Below are 22,996 nucleotides of genomic sequence, written 5' to 3'. Positions count from 1 at the left end.
TAGTATTATATAGCGTTATTATATATTATTATTATATATATTATAGTTGTTTTAATTATAGTAATTACTTGTTAATTTTTTTAGCTTATATAGTTTTTTTTTTAATAAAAAAGCTTTATATATTACTAGAGACATAAGAATTATTATATACTATTATAATAATTATTACTTTTACTACTTAAAATCTTTTTCTATAAAATATCTATTTATAGAAATAGTAATTACTTAGTAATTACTATAGTAATTACTACGTACCTCTAGTAATAGTAATTACTATTACTAGAAAAATAGTAATTACTATAGCAATTACTAGGCGCTTCTAGTAATAGTAATTACTAGCACTTAGTAATTACTATAGTAATTACTTAGTAATTACTAAGTAATTACTATTACTAAAAAGTGGCAACCCTGGTAGCAACTACTTTTTAAACTAGTATAAAAAAAATCTACTTTAAGATTAGGTTATTATAATCTCTAAGCGCAGCTAGACTACTAATTAGCTTAGTCTAGACTAGTTAAAGCACTTTAACGCGCATATAAAGAAGTGTACTGTTAGCAGCTACTGTCTGCTAGTTATTAATAGCTATAAAAGCTATAACTTACTTTATTTTTAGTAATACTATAAAGATAATAAGATTATTACTATCTATATACTTTTTTACTTATTACACTTTTTATAGCTACTTAATGTAGGTTATTTTACTTCTTTAAAAAAGGCATATAAGCGCTAAGCTAAAAACCTTATGCGCAACTAGATTACTTATATTATAAAAATAAAGTTCTTACTATGCTTTAAAGCAGCTTATTATGCTATAATTACTTTTAGTAATATCTAAGAAGAGTTCTAAAGCGCTAGATTAGTTCCTTTTAACCTATAATAAGTTATAATAGGCCTTAATGTAAAGTTATGCACTCTATTACTACTACTACCTATATATAATAAGCCCTAGCAGTTGCAAACCCTAAGTAATACTCTAAAACTTAAGTTATAATTAATGCTTATAAAGATAAGAATTTAAAAGCATATAAATAGTTTACTAACTTCTATAGTTAAGGCGTTTAAGAAAGTCTTAAAGGGGGCAGCAATAATTACGCATAAGCTAGTATTAGTGTAATAAGAAATCAATAAGCTTTAAGCAGCTAATAAGGCTGCTATACAACATAAATTACATAAAAAAAAGTAGATTAAGGCAGAAAAAACCTTAATAATTTAGGAAGGCCTACGCTTAACAGCTCTAAAGGAGTTTAGAGCGCGCAGTAATAGAAAGAAGGTAAAGAAGTAGGTGCAAGCTAAAGTAAGTAAGCTATCCTAAAGGCGCTGTAGACAGTGCAATTAGACTAGGCATAACACGCAAATGTGTAAGCAAGAAGCAGAAGTAGTATCTAAATAATATTCTAGGCTGTACTGTACTATATAGTGCTAGAGCGGGTTGTTATGGGCCATAATAGAGTTTGTTAGGGTGGGGTCTTGGCAAAAGTGAGCGACTCGGGTGTGTGAGCAACTCGCCTATGAAGTACGTTAGTTAGTAAAGGTTAATTAAAACTAACAGTTTTTAATCTAGTTAGCTGTTTAATTTATGCTTTTAATTAAGTAACTTAGTTCTTAAAAGCTATATTACTAAAGTTTACCTTTAAATCTAGTAAGTTTTTAGCTTTAAGTCTTATAAAAAAAGGTTTAGCTATTAAAGTTAGTAGTTATTTAGCTTTAGTAGTAGGCATCTTGCCTTAGCTACAGCTAGAGCGTGTTGTAAGCTTTATACTAAGGTCTAAAAGTAGTTAAAAGTTAGGCATTAGTAGTTATCTCTAATTCTAATAAGTTATTAGTAGTCTTTAGGTTTCTACCTTAGCACACTTTTTATAACTTTTCTAAAGGTAATCTTAATTATAAAGAATAGAAAGTTCTAAACTTAAAGGCTTTAGTTAATAAAAGGTTTTTAAGATTCTATCTATAATAACTAAATAATTTAATGTAACAGTATGTAAAAACTACGCTTTAAACTAAATTAAACACTTTTTAAAGTTAAACATAGTTAAATAAATAAATAATGTAATATTATTAATAAGGCTATTACTAGCAAAAGTAAGTTTTTTAATATAATGTAGTAGCACAGGCAAGACAATAGGTCTAAATGCAGTAGAAATCTACTTAGAGGCATATAGAAGTGCGTAGGGACTCTAAACCTAGGAATGCTATTAACACCTATAGGCCTTGTACAAAAGGATATTAGAAAACTACTAAGCTAGCTACAGGGGCGAGGTGCGACTAAATACATGAGGGAATAGGGGTAACTGCAGGGGACTAGGTTAAGTTATGGTCGGGGCCGATACAGGGACCCTTCGGATAGGATCCGAGCGACCCGAGATGGAACGATTCGTAGAATCGTTACAATTACAGTAGTATCTTTATTCTCCCCCTTCTAAAAGTTTAGGTTATTTTAGCAGAAATGCCTTACTTTTTTATAGTTTAAGTAGGCCTTATTTTCTAGCTACTTTTATTACTTCTTAGTTAAAGGCGGCCTATTGCGTCTAGAGGCTTAGCTTTTTTTTTAAAGAGGGGCTTTATGTATGTTTTGCGTAGCTAAGGTCTATTAGTTTTTTTTATAATAAAAGGCTTTTCTTTTTTCTAGATACAAACTTAGGTTTTTAGAGAGCTTTTTTATGCTGTTTTTCTCTTTTGCGTTTTTTATGCTTATTATTATAAAGTGTTGCTTTTATAATAAAATTTCTAAAAGTAGTTAGTTTTCTATTATACATAAATTTATCTTTTATTATGTCTTTTAACTTATTATAGAACATTTAGCAAAGGGCCTTCTAGTCTGTCTATCTGCAGATAGCTAGCTGTTCTCTAAAATGTGCTGTATAGTACTAAGCTATTTCTTTTTCTTGTTTTAGTGTGTCTAGTTTATTAGCTGCAATTTTCTGTTTATTTATAGTTCTATAAATAGTTAATAAGGCTTTTTTAAAAGCGTCTACACTCCTAAATATTTCCTTTATTTTAAGGATTAGTGTATTACTATTTGCTTTAAAATCTATTTAATTATCTGCGTGTAGCTAGAACTAAATTATAAAAGGTCCTTATAAATATAATTCTATTTAGAATATTATTTTTACATTAGTTTAAAATGCTTCTCTATTATACTGCATATAAAGGTAGCATATAGTAAAAAAGAGGTAGATGTAAAGATGGGATGGTAGGTAGCACGAATAGCACTGAGAGCAAGCTTTCGGAGAAAGATAGGAGTGTATTGTAAGAGAGACGAATCGCTGCCAAGCTTCGCTTGTCAGGATTTATGCTTATATACAAAGCACAGGTCATACGACCTCCAAACAGGTCAGGTGAGGCCATACTGGCCCGTTCTAGGACATCCAGCCTTACATTATCCCCCTTTATAGTAGTCCTACAACTTAGAGGATAGAACAGATAATAATAGGCCTAAGTAGCATAAAAAAGTGTTACATAATGCTTTAAAGACTTACTCCTGCCTATTTTAGTTAATTTTATGTAAGTTTATTTAAAAATAACCTAGAGTTATTAGGTAAAAGTAAAGTAAAAGTATAGAGTAAAAGTAAAGGTAAAATAGCAGTATATCTTACGCTAATAGAGTAGCGGTTAGGACAGTATATATAGGGTCTAACTGTTCTAGAAATCTATCTTCTTTACACCTCTGCCCTTTTTACAGCTTAGAATTTAGAAGATTCTAAACTTTTTAAGGTAAGTACATTCTAAGCCACTCTAGCGTAATCTAGCGCGAAGGGGTGCTAACAAGCTTTAATAGTCCTATCCTACCTTGCTTGCGCCTACCTGTTGCCTAATCTGCTCTTAGCTTCTTCTTTTATGCTTAACTTTACTTAACAACTTTAAAATAGACCTCTGTAGCTTACTTTGTTATAATCTAGCTATAGTTTTTTTTAAGGAAGATTAATTAGCTTTTACTAACATAAACTTGCGCTCTAATAACTTTTATGTTTAATGTGTTAACAAAATGTCCTATAAGGGCATTATAGATAAGAGTAGTAGCTGTTATATACTTATAGACAACAAGTTATGTTGTAGCATAAAGGAAAAAGAAATTAAGTACACTAAGTGTGCTTATTACTTTAAATTTAGTAAAAAGTGCTTTAAGGTGCGTATTTTAGCTCCTTCTAGTGTATTTACGCGCAGTCTGTCTAGGCTAACCCTACATAGCTCCTTATTACCTTTAAACCTAAACAACAGGCTTTTAAAGACACTGTGCTTAATGTTTTAGCCCTTATTAATTTACTTAACCTTGCTTAGTTAGCGCAGGCTAATGTAATAGTTATGTTATAAGTAAACACTATTATTTAGTTTCTTTAGGCGTAAGTCTTTCTGTTGCAGCATAATCTAGCTTAATTAGCCCTATTCTAGCTCTTAATAGTTTACAGTAAAAACAAAATCCTGTACAACAACTATCTGTACACGCACAGTGGCGCTATAGGCAAAATTGCTAAGACTAGAGTTGTTTTTAAGAAGCGCGCCTGCTTTAAAGCTAATATTACTAAGAAAAAGAAGAAAAAGCGTAAGGCGCTTAAAAAAGACTCTAATAAGAATAAAGCTGCAATAACTCTATCTAAGAAAGTAAGTGTACGCTATTCTTAACTATTCTAGCGCTAACTAGCATAATAAAAGAAATATAGTGTTAAATGTGTCTATGTTACTAAAGCTAAGCAACATTATTATGTTAATGCTGCTAAAGCTACTAATGTAATCTACTACGTCTCTAAAGAGCATAATAAGGCTAATAATATTAGAAATAAGGCTAGTTAGAATTAAACCTTAGCTAAAAAAAGGTGGCTAACTAGGTATAATAAAAAATATCCTAATAGTTGTTCTGCTGTCGCAAATTTACCTACAGAGGACCTTAATGTCTAATCTAGGGCCCTAATGGCACAATCTAGTGTGATCTAGCGCATCCTATAGTAAAAATAGTTAAGAATGCATAGTATAGTGTAGTTTTAGGTTTTTTAGCTTAAGCTTCTTTCTTTTTTCCTTAATAGAGGTAAATACCCTTACATTATATCTCTTAGACTTAAAGTGCAACTGTTTTAGTAGTAATAAATTAATCTACTTTTAGCTTACTTACTTTGCAGCCTTTTTATTCTAAAAATTCTAGAATGTTTTACTAGACTTAAACTCTGCTCTTTTCTTGCTAGTATAGGTTATTCTAGGCTAGAATGTTTGTTTCTTCTACATAATAGATTTCCCTAGGTTAAAATAACCCTCTTCTTAACTCTAGTAAGCTATTCTATGCTAGAATAGCCTTACTTAGTCTAACTAAGGAATCTTAGGTCTAAATAGGCTATGTTGTCTTTCTATTCCTATAGCGCTATTAAACACCTTTTGTTAAAAAAACTTTAAGTAAAAAAAAAAACAAAGTAAAAGTAGCTATACTTAATCTATTAAGTTACTTCTCTTTTTTTAAAAAGTTTAACCTAAACTAGCATAATTTAATCTTTTGCTATGTATTCCTCTGCTTTTTTAGAACACTTTTAATATGTTTAAGCTAATGTTAGGTCTAGGTTCTTATAAGTTTTTCTTAAATAAATAACTTTCTTATTTTATAAGATATTTTTATACTTTAACTAAATTCTGTCTTTAGTTAAGTATTTTCTTTATATAGTATACATTATTTTTTATAGCGTGTAAAGTGTTTATAATTAGTTCTAATTACAACTTAAGACGCCCTTTCTAGGTATATAGCTCTAAAAGTAAGACATAGAATACTAGATAAACTTCTCCTAGATTAGGTAGGTCTACTTTGTACACCTCTATGCTAATCTAGGCTATAACTTTTTCTAGTTCTAAAAACTTCTAGTCTAACTTCTTTTTTAGCCTTATTAATTTTATGTGTTTATTAAAAACTAATACCTTATTTTTTACTTATAGCTATATATGCTTTTGTTGTTTATCTGCATACTTTTTTTAATACATATTTACAGCAATAATTTTCTAGCAGCATTTTAACTGTAGAGTAAGTGCTTTTACAGCAACTTTATTTGCTATGTGCAATTCCCCCTAACCTAGGGGTTCTCTAGGCTAATCTGGCCCTCTTAGGTTCGCTCTGTAGTATGCTTAGAAAGAAGTAACTTCTATAGTTATGTGTACACTATTATTATATGCAAACTTTGCTATTAGTAACTACATTACCTAATTATCTTGTTTTAGGCAATAGTAACATCTAAGGTACTGTTCTAAAGTTTAGTTTTATCTTTTAGTCTGCCTATTAGTCTTAGAATAGTAGGCTAATAAAAGAATTTTTTATGTGCTAAGATAGTAATAAAAACTATCTTAGTACTTTAAGTTTATTATTAGCCTTTAATTAAAGACAATGTTTTTTAAAACTTTATAAAAGTAAATAACTTTTTTTAACTAAACCTTTACTAGGTCTAAAGCCTCTTAATTAGCTCTAGCTAGCATGTAGTAGGCTATCTTAGTAAGATAGTCTACTATTATAAGAATTGCATTATATACTAACCCTAAGTATTTATAAGGGGGCAGCTGCGTTATAAAATCTATTGTAACATCCTGCTAGAGCCTATTAGGTAGTAGTAAAGGGTAAAGAAGCTTATATAGGCAGTGTTATAAAGCTACTAATTATCTGCACTTTAGGTAGTTGTTATAGTACACCTTTATGTTCTTTTTAAGCCTTTTTTAATTATATTAATGTATAATCTTTTTAAGTGTTTTTTTAACACTAAAGTAGCCTACTAATAGGCTGTTATAGCACTTCTAGAACGCTTCTGCCTTCTTTTAGTTTATTATTAGGGTTTTTTTTCTTATATTAGCTATAGCATGTTGTTTTAGCCTATTTTAAGAATAAGTATTTTTGTTAAAGTTCTCTTTGTTTTTTATTTTACTTTTAGTGTTTAATAAGTTTATTTTATTATAGTCTTCTTTAATACCTAATATAAAGTTTTTATTGTTGTCTTTCTTTAGTTCTTTACTTATAGCTCTTTTAAGATCTAGCTGTTTTAGCCTTTATTTTTTTTAAAGTAGTTCTTAGCTAAGCCTAAAAATTTTTAAGAACGTGTAATAGCTGTAACTATTAATTTTTTATTATAATCTTATTAATTTAAGAGGTTGCACATGTTTATTACATATGCTGTATTCCCTTTTTAGAAAGGCTATTATAACTCTTTAATATAGTTAGGTCTTTTTAAGAGTCTATCTGCTAGGTTTAGCTTCTCTAGATAGTGTGTAATAATAAAATTATATTCTGTTATCCTTTTATAGGCTTAGACCTGCTAGTAGTTTAAAGTTTTAGTTTCTATAAACTAGCAAAAATTATTATAGTCTGTAAAAAGTTTAAACAGTAGACCTTAAAAGTAATGTTGCTAATATGCTAAACTTTTATTAATAGTAAGTAACTTTTTATTATAAGTATTATAATTATACTTAGCTTTACTTATCTTTTTTAAGAAGAAGCTAATTAGCCTTTATTAAGCCCTTTTAGTCTTATCTAAGACTAATTAGCTTAAAATGCTATAGATTACGCCCTTTAAGGTGTTAACCTTTACTTTAGTTTTCTTATTAGCATTAAAATAAGCTAATATAGAAACTTTAAGAAATAAGTTTTAAAGCTTTTAGAAAGCTGCTTTACTTTTAAGACTAATATTAAGCTTTTAACTTTCTTTCTACTTTTACTTTTAACTACTCTTTACTACATCTAGGCCCTTCTAGGTTAGCTTAGTAAGGGGTAGGGTAATTAAAAAGAACTTAGTAATAAACTGCTTATAGTAGTTTATAAACCCTATAAAAAACATAAATATCCTAAATAGTTTTTAGCATTAGCTACTCCTAGATTGTCTTAATTTTTAAAGAGTTAACTTTAACTCTTTTTAGATAAACTATGTACCTTAGGTACTTAGTCTTCTATGTGTAAAATTTACACTTACTAAGTTTTAAAAAAAGCTTTACTTTACATAATCTTTACAGCACTTTTTAATATAAATAGCTTGTTTCTTTTCTGTGTTAGAATAGACTAGAATATTGTTAAGGTACATAATACATGTTATATTAACTAACCCTGCTAGAGTCTAGTTAATATAAGCCTAGAAAGCTATAAAAGTATTAGTAAGACTAAAAAGCATAACTTAGTACTTAAAATAACTATATTAAGTCTAGAATGCTATCTTCTACTTATCTTTTTTATAAATACATAATATATAGTACACATTATAGATATTTAGCTTTATATACTACTTTGCCTTTCTAAGTCTTTTAAGAGATTCTAAGATAAGTAGTAGTAAGTAATAATTTTTTATTATAATTTAGTTTAGGCCTTTATAATTTACATAAAGCTTTAACCCTTTATTTTTCTTCTTTATAAATAAGATTAGAGCTTTTATAAAAGACTTAGACCTTTAAATCTACTTTTTTTGCAGATAATTATTAATATATTTATAAAGATGCTGTAACTTATACTCTAATAAGTTATATAGTAGTTAGTAAGAAGGCTTTGTCCCTTTTTCTAGCTTAATAGCTAGATTCTGTAGGCTATGCAGTAGTACTTCTAACATTTTATTAGACTTAACTATGTTTGTATATTTTTTATACTCTAGTTTTAACTTAAGCTTTATAGGTCCTAAAGAATCTTTAGTGTTATTAGACAGCACACTGTAGACGTAGACATCTGTATTAGAACTTTATATAGTTTGCTTAAACTCTGCTGCGTCTTCTAAAGCTACTTTAGCATACTTTAGCATACTATAGTCCTTTACGCCCTTAAATAATATATGTCTTATATAAAAGTTTAGCTTTAGATTAAACTAATTAATCTAAAGTAAACTTAAATATATTAGGGGTCTTTTTAGGTCTATTACTATAAATAGCACTTTATAAGTCTAAACTTTTTCTTAGGAGTTTATAATCTTTACATTTACAACTGTAAAGCTGTAGACAGTAAAGTTTAATCTATTAAGTGCCTTTAGAAAGATACCTAGTAGAGGCTTAATCTTAAAATTCTGCTCTTTAGCTATTATAGTAGATAAGATGTTTAATTAAGCTTCTTTGTTTACTACAGTCTAAAGGTCTTCTAATAACTTTATGCTTACTATTACTAATAATAAATATAACTCTTTTAAGTATAATAAGTCTTAAAGGTTTTTAAGCTTCTTTTTATTACTTACTAAAGTAATATAGGCTAGAAAAAAAAAGCTTAGTTTTTTTAGCTCTACTCTTTTCTCTTCTACTTATTCTTATTAGACTTGTTTTTATTTTTATCTTTTATAGAATAATCTAGGGAAATATAACCTAGCTGCTTATAATTTTAGTAAGTAACTTTTATTTTATTAAATTTTTACCTTTTTTTAGCTTTTTTTTAGCTTAAAGGCTTTTTTTATTATTTTTTTAGGCTTCTTTAGGTCCTTATTAGCTAAAGGTAAAGTAGAACGCTTTTGTGTTCCCTTCTCTTTTAACTTTAGCCCTTTTCCCTTCTGCAGGCAGCAGTAGGATATGTTGCTCTGCTCTTCTACCTAAGCTAGCGTCTCTTGCTTACTTTGTAGGATATACATTAGATTACGCTTAATCTTGTTAGATAGTGCACTACTAAAGTCTATTATTATTCTATCTAGGCTTTTTTTATTAACTTTAGTCTATAATAGCCTAAGGTAGGCTAGAAGTTTAGTTAAAGACTAATTAAGTTATTATTTATAGTTTTTTATAGTGTTATAAGCTACTCTTTTTTATTCTGCTAAAGTACCTAATGTATTAAGCATCTTGTTTTTAAGATCTTACTATATTAGTAACTATAATAAGTTAATAAGCTTTCAATAGGTGCAGTGTATCTTTTATAACGTATTCCACCACCGAACCCGCTAAACTACTGAACCTGACAAAATCTCTTAGCATTGCAAACACCACATACAAGACGCGATGTCTAAACAACACAAGACTATACTAACTTAGCAAGAAGGCAGAATTATCCTTGCGCTCTAGGCCTACTACTTACGCTAATTTAAACGCGTACAACAAGCTGTAGCAGCTTTTAACATGCCTTATTAGCAGCTTACTACTTAGCTTAACAGAATTATGTTTTAACCTACTATATAACTAAATTACTAGAAACTTACTGCAACTAAAGAGTAGACAATTATATAATATATTCTTAACCTTAATTTGCAAGGATTAGCGCCCTAGCTGTGTAAGGTAGTAGATATAGCAAACAGACTATTAGCTATGTGTAGTAGAACACTAGTAAAGACAAACTAGCCTACACAGTTTATGTCTTATACAGAGAAGCTTAAGATAGTGTTTAATTAAGTAAAGGACTACTAAAGAATACTCTAAAAAGACCTAGAGTTAATTATAAAGTAGTTTAAGCTTATATAAGACATAATAGTAAAATATAGTGTTTATAATAACAATATCTACAACTTTAATAAAACTAGCTTTTAAATAGGCATAATTAGCACTATAAAAGTTATTACAGGTTTAAAAAGATGTATAAGGCCTGTCCTTACACAGCTAGGTAACTAGGAATAGGTTACTGTAATCTAGAGCATCTGCGCTGCTAGCTACGCTACCCTGCTATTTATTATCTACAAAGGACATGTCCACATCTCTGCCTAGTACAAAGAGACATTAATACTACGTAATTAGAAGCTATTAGTCTCTAAGAATAGCTAAATAAATAATACACTTAGTCTTAAGTAGTTAAAGCACTTTAATAAGTATATAAAGACGCGTTAAGTAGGGGTATATAAGCTGCTTATACTAGATAGCTATAAAAGCTACCTAAACTAGAATTTTAAGAATTATTACTTTATACAAAAGATCCTTACACTCTATATGCCTGCGCATTTATTACATATCCTCTAGCTACTTAATGTAGTGTGCTTCTTGCTGTTAAAGCTTAAGTACTCTTAGCGCATATAAGACTTAGCACGCTAACGTGTGCAGCATGTTAATAAAGAACACTTTCTTTTAGCCTTTAAAGACACGTTTTTAGACATTTTTATGTATAATAATTATAAAAAGGCTTTTAAGGCATCTAGACTAGTTCTTATTAACGCGCAGGTAGTCTTTAATTGTCTTAATGTGCAGCTGTGTACCCTACTACTAGGACCCCTACTAGAAACGCTATAGTAATTAACAACCCTAAGTAATTTATATAAATTTAGATTATAATTAAAGCTTGTACATAATTTCTTTGTATAATTACTAATAACAGCATAAAAAAGCTTTTTACAGCTTATAAAAAAAGCTAAGGAGATGCTATATAGAAATATACTTATAAAGGCGCGTGTACAAGAGCTTAAAAAGTAATTAGCAGACATAACTAAGCGTAAAAGGCGTAAAAGAAAGCAGATCTAGCAAGGTAGCACAATAGAGTATAGGACTGCAGCAGCGCAGGTAGCTGCTAAGGCGTCTGTAGTAGCTTAGCAGTTAAAGAAGGCTTGTAGTAGTGGTAATTAAGAAAGAGCCTAACCAGCTCTGCAGCGCTGTGGGAACTGTGGGGAGACTAAGCACAACGCTTGTACGTGCAAAAAGGATAAAGAAGAAGCACTAGAATTAGATGTAAGCACATTGTACATAGGTTCTTTATTTAGTTGTGAATAAAATTAGAGTTTTGTACGTGGTGTTTGCAATGCTAAGAGATTTTGTCGGGTTCGGTGGTTTAGCGGGTTCGGTGGTGGAATACGTTAGTAATTATAGTGTCTTATTAACATATTATAGGCTAAAAGAGATCTTCTATAATTCTTAAGTAAAGCTTAATAGACTTTTTTAGTAATAGTCTTTATTATCCTTACACTACTAGTTGTAGTCTGCCCTGTTTTTTTTTATATTAGTGTAGCAGTTTAGGACGCAGTAGGTTTGCTTAGTCTTAGGTAAGTTTTAGTATAATAATATTTAATACTTTAGTTAGCAACTTGTTAAGCGCGTTTATATTGCCTGCTTTAAATTAATAACAGATTTTTATTATCTTAGCTAGTTCTTACGCTTCCTGCTGCTCTTACAGCTAGGCGCAGGCTTCTGCTAAAGCCTAATTTGCGGGGGTGGACTGTGCGTTGCTTAGTCCTGCACTAGCCCTTTTAACCCCTTCTAGGCCTTAAACACCTTCTAGATAGCTTAACAAGCCTAATTTATAAAGAATTTTATTATTTTTTTTACTTATCTTTTGCTCTAACGTACTTTATAGGCGAGTTGCTCACACACCTAAGTTGCTTACTTTTGCCAAGACCCTACTAAACTACCCTTCCTACACTAATACATTCCCTACAACACTACTTAGACGCGCTAAAAGAATGTTAGATATAGCTTATACTCTAAGCTTTTAAATAAGACATAAAACTTTTAAAGAAATATGCTATAGCTATATATAAAGTTTTATAAAAGATAATAAATAACTACAGCACTAGATAACCTTTATAAGCTAATTCTATAGCTAAATTATAAAGGCTAGGTAATAAAAAAAAGCAGGTAATTATTAAGACTATACTTAAGCTATATACGCAAGGAATTTCCTCTTAGATAGCATTTATAGCTAATATAGCTAATTCTTTACACGCTAAGTGTAATTTAGGCTATGTTTACATAAACTAGCCTAGTATGTTTATAAAGTGTTATTTAAAGCTTAAAGTAAAGTTTTAAGCATAAGTATAGTTAAGAGATATTTAGCTAATTATAAACCTTATTTTACTAAAGTTGTACATGTTATTATCTTAGATGCTATACTTAGCTTTAATATTCTCTATAAGGCTAAACCTGCTCTAAATTACTTTAAGACTCTTATAGAGAGCTTTTTTATAGTTGTACTTACACTTAAACATTACTTTAAGCTCTAAATAACACTTTACAAACATACTAGGCTAGTTTATATAAACATAGCCTAGATTATGCTTAGCGCGTAAAGAATTAGCTATATTAGCTATAAATGCTATCTAAGGGGAAATTCCTTGCGCATATAGCTTAAGTATAGTCTTAATAATTACTTGCTTTTTTTTATTACCTAGCCTTTATAATTTAGCTGTAGAATTAGCTTATAAAGGTTGTCTAGCGCTATAGTTATTTATTATTTTTTATAAGACTTTATATATAGCTATAGCACATTTCTTTAAGAGTTTTATGTTTTATTTAAAAGCTTAGAGCATAAGCTGTATCTAACATTCTTTTAGCGCGTCTAAGTAGTGTTATGGGGAATGCATTAGTGTAGGAAGGGTGGTTTAGTGGGGTCTTGGCAAAAGTAAGCGACTTAGGTGTGTGAGCAACTCGCCTATAAAGTACGTTATTTCTCTCTGCATTAGTGTTAACTCTAGTTAAGTATTACTAAAAGCAGTAGTTTTAGCTAGCTTTTTAGGTAGTCTTTAAGCGCTAGTTGCATCTAATTCTCCTCTAGTGTTTTGCTTTAACACTATTACATAGGAATGTTGCCCTTAAGCAGTATGCTGGCTTGTAGAGCAATTTAAATGTAAAGATAGGATAGTAGGTAGCATAAATAGCACTAAGAGCAAGCTTTTAGAGAAAGATAGGAGTGTATTATAAGAGAGATAAATTGCTGCTAAGCTTTACTTGTTAGGATTTATGCTTATATACAAAGCACAGGTCATACAACCTCCAAACAGGTCAGGTGAGGCCATACTGGCCCGTTCTGGGACATCCGGCCTTACAGTAGAGGTCTTTAGGTAATTCTTTAAAAGGCTTTAAAAAGGCTAGTTATAAAGTCTTTTTAGCTGCAATGCTTACTTTCTTAGTTAAGATATTCTAAAGTTTAGCTAGCTCTACTTATAACATGTGTATTTAGTTTACAAAGCTTATAGCTAACTAAAGATTTATTAGTGTAAGTTAGTTATTAAATTCTGCTACTTTTTAGCGTAATTTTTTTACTTCTTTATAAAAACTAATTAGTTTATTTATTTTATTACTAATCTACTAGAGTTTTTTAATGTTATCATAGATGCTATTAATCTGTTCTGCTAGGACTTCTTTATTAGCTGTTAGAACTTCTGTTAATCCTAATAAGGCTATGTAAGCTATGTTAGAATTAAGGTTATATTAAGTAGTTATACTTTTTAAGAGGTAGAGTGTTTAATGTTATAATTCTTACTTTAGAAAGCACTTAAGTTAATGTTGTTCCTTAGGTAGTAAAACAGAAGGAAGGGGCTAGCAATAGGGTGTACAGTCCCACGTAACAGCTATTAGGCTAATAAAGGCAGGTAGAGTAACTAGATTATAGTTTGTCCCTATAGTAGCAGTATAGTAGCTAGGTTAAACAGTCTTGTTAGACAGAATTAGAGGTATATATGTTGCAAGATATATAAATAGTATTGTAGCTCTTTAAAAAGCTAGAATGCTACTTAGTCTATATAAAAAATAAACTAAACATTAAACACACTTTTTTAAAGGTTATTTAAGGTTAAAACTATATACATATTTAGGGGTGCTAAGAACAAGTTAGGCAAGTTTATGCAAGTCTGCTAAGTGCAGCTCTATAAGCTCTCTTAGACTCGTTAGACTTGCAGCCTGCCTTCTTATTAGATAATGCATTCTTCTATAACTGCAGGCAGCTGCGCTGCTTCTGTATCTTCCAATTAGTCTGTAAGCGAGCCCTGCCCCAACCTAGCTAGATTGTGGAGTACCTGTAGTGGAGTTACGTTGGTCCAACTGTAGACCGTAACACTACTGTAGATTCAGCTCTAGGTGCATTGCTAATATATAACACCCCTAGTATGCTGCTATGCAGGCAATATTAAAATTAGTTGCATTATTGCCTAACTTTAAATCTAGATTTAGTACTCCTTTGCAGTAGTATAGGCTATAATTATATGTACTACTTTAGCCTTACTACTTATACTAATTCTAAAAGTTAGTTATGTTAAACTTAGAAGTTAGAACATAAGTTTTAAAAAGCTAAAATTACTTATTAAAATAATACACTATAATATAAAGATTGTTTTAGATAAAATTAGAAGTAAAGTAAACGCGTTACTTTAAGTCTGCAGCCTTCTACTCTAAGAACCTTAGCATAAAGCGCAATAGATTATGCTAATGTTAATCTATAGTAAAGAACATAACAAATAAAGTTAGACAGCGTAGTTAGCGCACTTTATTAATTTTAGCAAACATGTAATGTAAAAGTAATAGATAGGTAATAAATAAACTATTACTTTTAACACTTTTTTTATACTTAATAAGATTAAGTCTTATAAATGTTAGCTATAAGCTTTATAATAAAATTAATTAAACACTAGCTACTATCTAGCTAATTAAACTCCTTTTATATTAACTTAACTATAATGTTTTTATTACTAAAAATTTTTTTAACATAAAAACCTACATTAGTAGTAGACTTTTAGCAGAGAAGAGTGTTAAATGCAGTAAAACAGAACTATAGGTAGTGTGTAAACTATCTATCTTTATAGCAAATAAAATGCTAGATATAGAATAGATAATTAATTTCTTATAAGTGTAGCTAAATAAACTTTACTACTTTACATAAAAATAAAAATAGAAACGCTAGGCTTAGCAGTAGCTTATAGCTTCTAAATTTAGACAGAGGAGTCTGTCTTATAGAGGCTATAAAAAGGTACGTCTAATTAGTTGTCCTCTAGATATGCTATTATAAGGTCTTAAATTTTATAATTAGAATCTTCTAACTTTTTAATTCTATGTCTTTTATTACTAAGCTTTTATAATAGCTAGTTACGTTACTTTGTTTTAAGGTGTTAGAATAGATACTAGCTATAGAACACAACAGAACACTACAACCTATGCTAGAGCTAACTGTTAAGCGCTTAGTACTAGGCAGCTATAAGTGTTATACACTAAAAGGAGTGTAAGATTTACTTACACCCTAATTAAGTATTTTAAGTGCACTTATAACACTTTATTAATAGTTATTAGTTGCACTAGTAGTAGTACTAGAATTAGATAGCAGATTAACATTATGCTTATAAACAGTATTAGCGCAGGTATTAAACACTAGGTTTATATTAACATTATCTAGAGTAGCTAACAACTCTTTTTTAGTTACATAAACAGTAGGCAGCTAATTATTAATATAGTTATTAGAAGGCAAAGCATTAAGTGCTTTTTAGTTAATTTTAATGTTATAATAGCTGTGACGGTCCTACGCAGAGAGCTCTGTCGCGCGTCACATGACGAGCTGCCCGTGCAGCTAATTAGGATATAGAGGGTGCGACTAGCGCAACGCTATTAGTTTGCTTAGCGCTAGCGTCCTTGCTAGCGCCTTAGCGCTATAAGCACTTCTTCTGTAGAGCTGCTCTTAAAGCTCTCTTTCTCCTCTTTATCTTAGTGTAGCTAAAATAGAGCTAACCTACTCTACCTTACTTCCCTAGCTTTATACAGTAGTAGAAATAGTGCTTATTATTATATTACACTAAAATTATTTTATTTAGCTAGAGGATAGTAACATAATATCTAGGTCTACTATGCAGTTAGCTCTAAGAGCTTAATCTACTAACTAACTCTTACTTAGATAGATCTGCTAGTATAACTAGGCTAAGCCTTAGTTTATTAATAATAGCTATCTGCTTTAAAGCCCTAGTTAGGCTAGGCAACTATAAAAGCAACACTAAGTAATAATTAGATTATTGCACTTTATTAAAGAGCTCTAAGCTAGAAGCGCTGCTGCTCTAGTTTAAATTAACTGTAGGGGGGGGCCTACTATACTAACTACCACCGCAATGACGCGAAGAGAGCTGCAGGCTCTGTATAAACCTACGTACAAACCCACCACTAATCAACTATCAGCCCCACCGTCACTAGACCCAGGGCTCACACTACACTATACCTCTGCAGACTGCTAGACCCTAGAGTAGAGGGAAAAAGCTAAGAGCACTAAAATAAAAAAGCTATTAAAGATTAAAATACATGTTAATCTTACTACCTAGCCTACTAGCAACGCCTATACACTTAAACTAAGGACGCTACTATGCTAGGCCTAGTTTTACACTAATAATGTGTTTAAAAAGGACTACGCTATTAAGACTGCGCGCGTGCGCGCTTAGTAAGCTAAGAAAGCACTATTATTCTAAATAGAGGCTATTACTTAAGGTACTACTAATTATAATTTAATTAGCCTCTACCTAGACTTACTAAACTTTATAGCTGCAGATTACATAGTTATAGTAAATAAGCTACTATAGTAGTTATTAAAAGTATAAGCTTATTAAAACTATACTAATACTTTTACTAAAGTAGTTAATATAGTAGAAGCTAAGCAAGTAAAAGTTAGTAAGAAGCTATAGAAGCTTTAAAGCTTACTAAATAAAACTTTTAAATGCCTAGCTAATTATAAGAATAAAGTTAAAAGACTTAAAGCTACTACTATACTAGTGTATAACTAATTATTTTTTTTAGATAGAGCTTATTAAGTGCTAAGAGGCACACTTACACTAACTACACTAAGAAAGCAACTATAATTTAACCTAGCTACACTAAGAACGCCTAACTTTTTTTATATTAGTACTATAAGCTAGGAAGCTAGGCTAAAACTATTAGCTAAAGCAAAGAATCTGCCTAGGTTTATAAGTAAAAATAATGTTAAATTTAACTACTAAAAAGACCTTCTAATAAGTAAGCTACTTTATAATATAAACTACTTTATACCTATAGATAGTAACCTTATAAAGAAAAAAAACACTTAAGTACACTATACTAAAAGTAAAGTAAGTAGTTAAGTGCTAGGTTAACTAGTTTCTTACTTTAAAGCCTAAAAGTAGTAAAGTAAGCTAGTAATAACTAAAGATATTATAAGCTTTTTAAAAAAAAACTTTAAAAATACTAACTAGTAAATAAAAGCTAAAACTAAGCTTTACTAGCTTAAGATAAAGCTATTTTAGAATTTTAAAAACTTTAAAGCTTAGTTTATGTACCTTATAAATAAAGCTAAGCTACTGCTTAAGCAGTAGAAAGATAAAATTTATAACACTTTATTAAGTTAGCTTTAAGTATATATAAAAACTTACTATAATAACCTAATAGTTAGCTTCTTTAATTATATAGAGTAAGCCTACTAGATATTCTTCTTACTGTAAAGGTCTACTGCAGAGTTAAGCGCACAATGTGTACAGAGAAGTTAAAAGAAGCTTACGCGTTAGAACATTCTTTAACCTGCTGCTACTACTACTGCTCTAACAACTCTAGTAACACCCTAAGTGTAGGCAGCTTTAATAAAGGATGCTATAACCTGCTACTTATGCTATTAGCTAGGACATATAAGTTATAACTGCTCTTACACCTGCGCTAAAAGTAAGGCTATAGAAGCAGTGTAAAAGCTAAACGCTATAAGCTTTAGTAAGAATAGTAAATTAAAAAAAGACTTACTCTAAAGAAAGTTTTCTCTTTAAAGTTAATAAATAAAGCGCTAGCGCAGAAGCTATATAAGCTGCTATTTAGCAGCAAGCTTTTTATACTGCCCTGCTATGTCTCTGCTAGAGGAATTACTGTACGCTTAAATAGTCTTATTAACATAAGGGCTAGCAGCTATAATCTAATCTACCTGTAACACCTGCAGACAATCTAGAAGCACCTATAGCCTAAGATGCTTAGCATTAAGTCTATTCTTATTACAGGATATAATAATTAACTAAATAGACAGGTAGACAAGTACTTTTACACAGATCTAGTAATTAATAGCTACTAGCTGCCTACACTTTTTATTCTCTATAACATAAGCTATTATAACTTAATTATAGGCTATAAAGTTTTTAAAAAGGCTAGTGTCTAGATTAACTATAAGGAATAATTAATTTAGTAGCTAAATAATAATTAAACATAGGACTACAAGCGTAATATTATTGTCTCTACATGTAGCATGTCTTTACAGATTAACTAATCTTATTAAGCAGACACTAACTAATAAGATAAGTTTATAAAGATATTAAAAATTAATTAATACTAACTTTAATTAACTTAGAAGCATAATTAGTAGTAAAACTTAAAAAAAATAAAAAAGTAACTTAATTTTTAACTAATACTTTTTAGTGCTAATTAAGCGCGCTAATGTTAACTAGCTGTCTTTAGAAAAGCACTTGCTAAGGCAGGGCTAGAGGTAAACATAATTAACGCTGCTGCGTTTATGCTACACATAAGGCGCAGAGATGTTGTAATTAGATATATTAGCGTTTATAAAGTTAATTAACTAATTAAGAACTGCTAAGCACCTATAATAGTTAATCCTAAAGATAAGCTCTAACAGCTAATGCTTAAGAAGTTACTATCCCCTGCGTACGCTAGAGCTACGCTAGCTTACTTCTTAAAAAGAGACTTAGATAAACTGCTGCTGCACTAACTTAGCGTTAACTATAATATTAAGCTAATAGCAAAGAACACCTTATTAAGCAGCTTGCTATACAGCATGTCTCTAGAGCAGCTTAGGCTAGTTAAGGACTATCTAGACAACTACCTGCAACGCAGATTTATTACGCACAGTAACGCTAGCTACGCTTTTCTAGTCTTGTTTACTAAAAAGCTAGAAAAAAGGTAAAAGTTTTATATAAACTATTATAAGCTTAATATAATTATAAAAAAAAACACTTACTTAATACTTTTAATCTAAAAGACGCTTACATAGCTAGCTGCAGCTAAGGTCTTTACTAAGCTTAATATATAACAAGTGTTTTATTACATCTAGCTTACTAAAAAGGTTAAGGACCTAACTACTTTTTAAATATGCTATAGTAACTATAAGTATTATATGCTGCTCTTTAGACTTTATAACAGCTTTATAACTTTTTAGTAATATATTAATTAGGTTTTACATAGCTTACTTAATAACTTTTATATAGCCTACTTTAACAACATTTTAATTTACTTAGATAACCTTTTACAGCATAAGGTATATATTGCTAAGGTCTTATGTTGTCTGTAAAACGCTAGCCTATAAATTAACTTTAAAAAAAGTAAATTTATAGTTACTAAAATAAAATTTTTAAGTTTTATTATTAGTATAAATAGAATTTATAAGGACCTTACTAAGGTAGCTGCTGTCTAAGACTAGCCTATACTAACCTTAATTAAGAGCCTGCAGTTGTTTCTAGGGTTCTGCAACTTCTACTGCGCCTTTCTTAAAGACTATAGTTGCATTATATAGCTACTTATAAAGCTGCTTAAGTGTAGCGCCTAGCATTTTTTAAAAGAGCATAAGTTAGCTATGTTTAAGCGCGCTAAGGACTTTATGCTGTTAGATAACATTTTTACACACTACTTACTAAATTATAAAATGTGTATAAAGACTAACACAAGTAATAGAGTTATTACAGGAGTACTATTATAGCTGCAGGACAACAGCATCTAGCGCTCTATAGCGTTCTACTCTAAGACTATAAGCCTACTGCAAATAAACTATAATATATATAATAAAAAAATGCTTATAGTTATCTAAAGCTTATAAAAGTAGTAAGTATAGCTAATAAGCCTATAATAAAATAAGCTATTTACAGTAATTACTAACTACTAAGCTTTTAAGTACTTTACTGTTAAGCATAAGCTTACCCTTTACTAGATGTAATAAGCTATGCTAATAGCAAACTTTAACCTTACGCTAACCTACTACCTAGGCACTGCTAATGTTGTTGTGGATGTGCTGTTAAGAAAGTAAAAGAAGCTTAAAATATAGAAAAAAAAATAAAGCTACTTATACATACTTTTTTTTAAGCTAAAAGTAGATTAGTGTTAGTCTTATTACTTAATTACGCGCTACTCTATAGAGCACCTTTTTGCTAAATAAAAAGCTTATAAAGCTGCTACTAATAAATTAACTATATAAGCTTATTAATTAGATCCTAAATGCTAATTAGAATTATAAAAGCTTATAATACTACTATAATAAAGCATAAGATTTTAGCTTATAATAAAAGCTTAATGCTAAGGGCTTACTACTAAAGAAAAAGAAGCTTATAGTTCTAGCTGTCTAGTTTCTAAGAACCTACTTTATCTGCGCTGTTTACACAACGCAACTTACTGCACATCCTAGAACTAAAAAAAATAACTAAGCTGCTATGTAAGTAGTACTACTAGCTAAGTATAAGCTAAAACATTAAAACCTACATTAGCGCTTATAAGGCTTATTAGTAGAGCTATATTTTTTAAGATAAAACCTTAGAGCTTCTTAAGCTGCTACTAATACTTAAGTAAGTATAGTAAAACATTTTTATAAATTTTAAGTTATTTCTACTTAATTAAGCTAGCTATAATAATGTGTTTATTATAGTAGACTATCTAAGCAAGCGCTGCTTCTTACTGCTATGCTATAAGACTATTACTGCTATAAGGGCTGCAGACCTATACTATTACTATATCTAGCGTGTTTATAGACCCCTTTAATTAATTATTTTTAACTATAGACTATAGTTTACCTTTACATTTATAGACAAGCTTTACTGCTTTACTAGTGTTAAATAAAAGCTCTTTACGCTTTACTATCTTTAGACTAATAGTAATATAGAGGTGCTAAATTAGTATATTAACTAGCAACTGTGTTTATTTATTAATTACTTCTAAAATAACTAGTTAGACCTGCTGCCCTACATAGACTAGGCTTAAGCATCTTTACTATATAAGATAATAAAGTTATTACTGTTTAAAATTAAGTTTAGCTATTGTCTAACACACTACTAGAACTAAAAGGCACATATAAGACGCTTACTAACTACGCTAGAGTAGATTTTATATAAGGAGGCTTAAAGCTATGCTAAGCTCTGCTATAACACTATATAATAAGTAATTAAGATTATAAGAAAGGGCATTACTTAAGCCTAAAAGTAGTAAGCAGCTTAGGTAAATAAAAAGCAGCGTAAGCCTAACTTTATAGTAGGTAATAAAGTATACATAACCTTTAAGGGCTTTACTATAAGGCGCTCTAGCTAGAAGCTTAACTAGCAGATGTACAGGCCCTATTTAATTATAAGTATAAGAGGTTATTTGTACTAGCTTAAGCTCCCCCTATACATAAGAATGCACAACATCTTCTACGCAGACTGCCTACAGCAGGCAGCACCTATAACACTGCTAGGTTAGGTTAAGCCTCTAGAGGAGCTAATTAAGGTTAACAGTTACCCTAAGTAGTAGGTTTAGAACATCCTAGATAGTTATGTCTACTACAGGCGTCTCTAATACTAAGCCTTATAGGTAGGCTATAATTCTAACCCTACCTAGTATAATGCTAACAGATTCCTTAGAGCTCTGCATAAGGTAAGGGACTTCTACTAAGCATATCCTACTAAGCCTAGTCTACTAGCGTGACTAGACGCCTAGTTACAAGCGTATAAAAAAGGTAAAGATATAAAACTTATAAAAGTTAATAATTAACTTGCGCTAAAGTCTTAACTAGTTTAAAAACTAATATAAAGGCGCTAAACTACCTAGTCTTAGGGATAAGACTGCTTTAAAAGAGGGTAATGTGACAGTCCTACGCAGAGAGCTCTGTCGCGCGTCACATGACAAGCTGCCTGTGCAGCTAATTAGGATATAGGGGGTGCAACTAGCGCAACGCTATTAGTTTGCTTAGCGCTAGCGTCCTTACTAGCGCTTTAGCGCTGTAAGCACTTCTTCTGCAGAGCTGCCCTTAAAGCTCCCTTTCTCCTCTCTATCTTAGTGTAGCTGAAATAGAGCCGACCTACTCTGCCTTGCTTCCCCAGCTCCATACAGTAGTAGAGACAGTGCTTGTCATCACAATAGCTAAAATAGTTAGATTTAAAAAATAGAAGCTACTATAATATAATAGTTTACTACACTTTATAGTTTTTTTTAAATAAGTAATTAATAGCACTAACATTTTTACCTTTAAATGCTAAGAGCTTTAAAATAATAACATTAACATTATGTAAAAATAGTAGTAAGCAAAAAAAAACCTTTATAGTATTTATAGTAAAATAGTAAACATGCTCTTAATACTTATACTATTAACTCTAGTGCTGCCTTAGCTCTATTATAATCTACACTCTAGCTAGAAGTTGTTCCTTAGTTATAGTTAGTGTTAAAAGATAAAATAGCATAGGACTAGAATCTAGCCTATTT

At 30.2% G+C, this 22,996-nt stretch overlaps 1 protein-coding gene across 1 annotated transcript; it reads left to right on the top strand.

Annotated features, from left to right (window-relative positions):
• Positions 1-10,909: 10,909 nt before the first annotated feature.
• Positions 10,910-11,071, top strand: BDR25DRAFT_183025 (uncharacterized protein; the record flags this gene model as incomplete). The annotated part of the gene is made up of 1 exon (XM_033684226.1): positions 10,910-11,071. A coding segment is annotated over one exon (162 nt), but the record flags the coding sequence as incomplete, so codon positions are not given.
• Between the last annotated feature and the right edge of the window lie 11,925 nt (positions 11,072-22,996).

This window comes from Lindgomyces ingoldianus (genome assembly GCF_010093535.1).
Source record: "Lindgomyces ingoldianus strain ATCC 200398 unplaced genomic scaffold BDR25scaffold_40, whole genome shotgun sequence".
NCBI classification, from domain to species: domain Eukaryota; kingdom Fungi; phylum Ascomycota; class Dothideomycetes; order Pleosporales; family Lindgomycetaceae; genus Lindgomyces; species Lindgomyces ingoldianus.
This window is presented reverse-complemented; position numbering and strand designations above follow the sequence as displayed.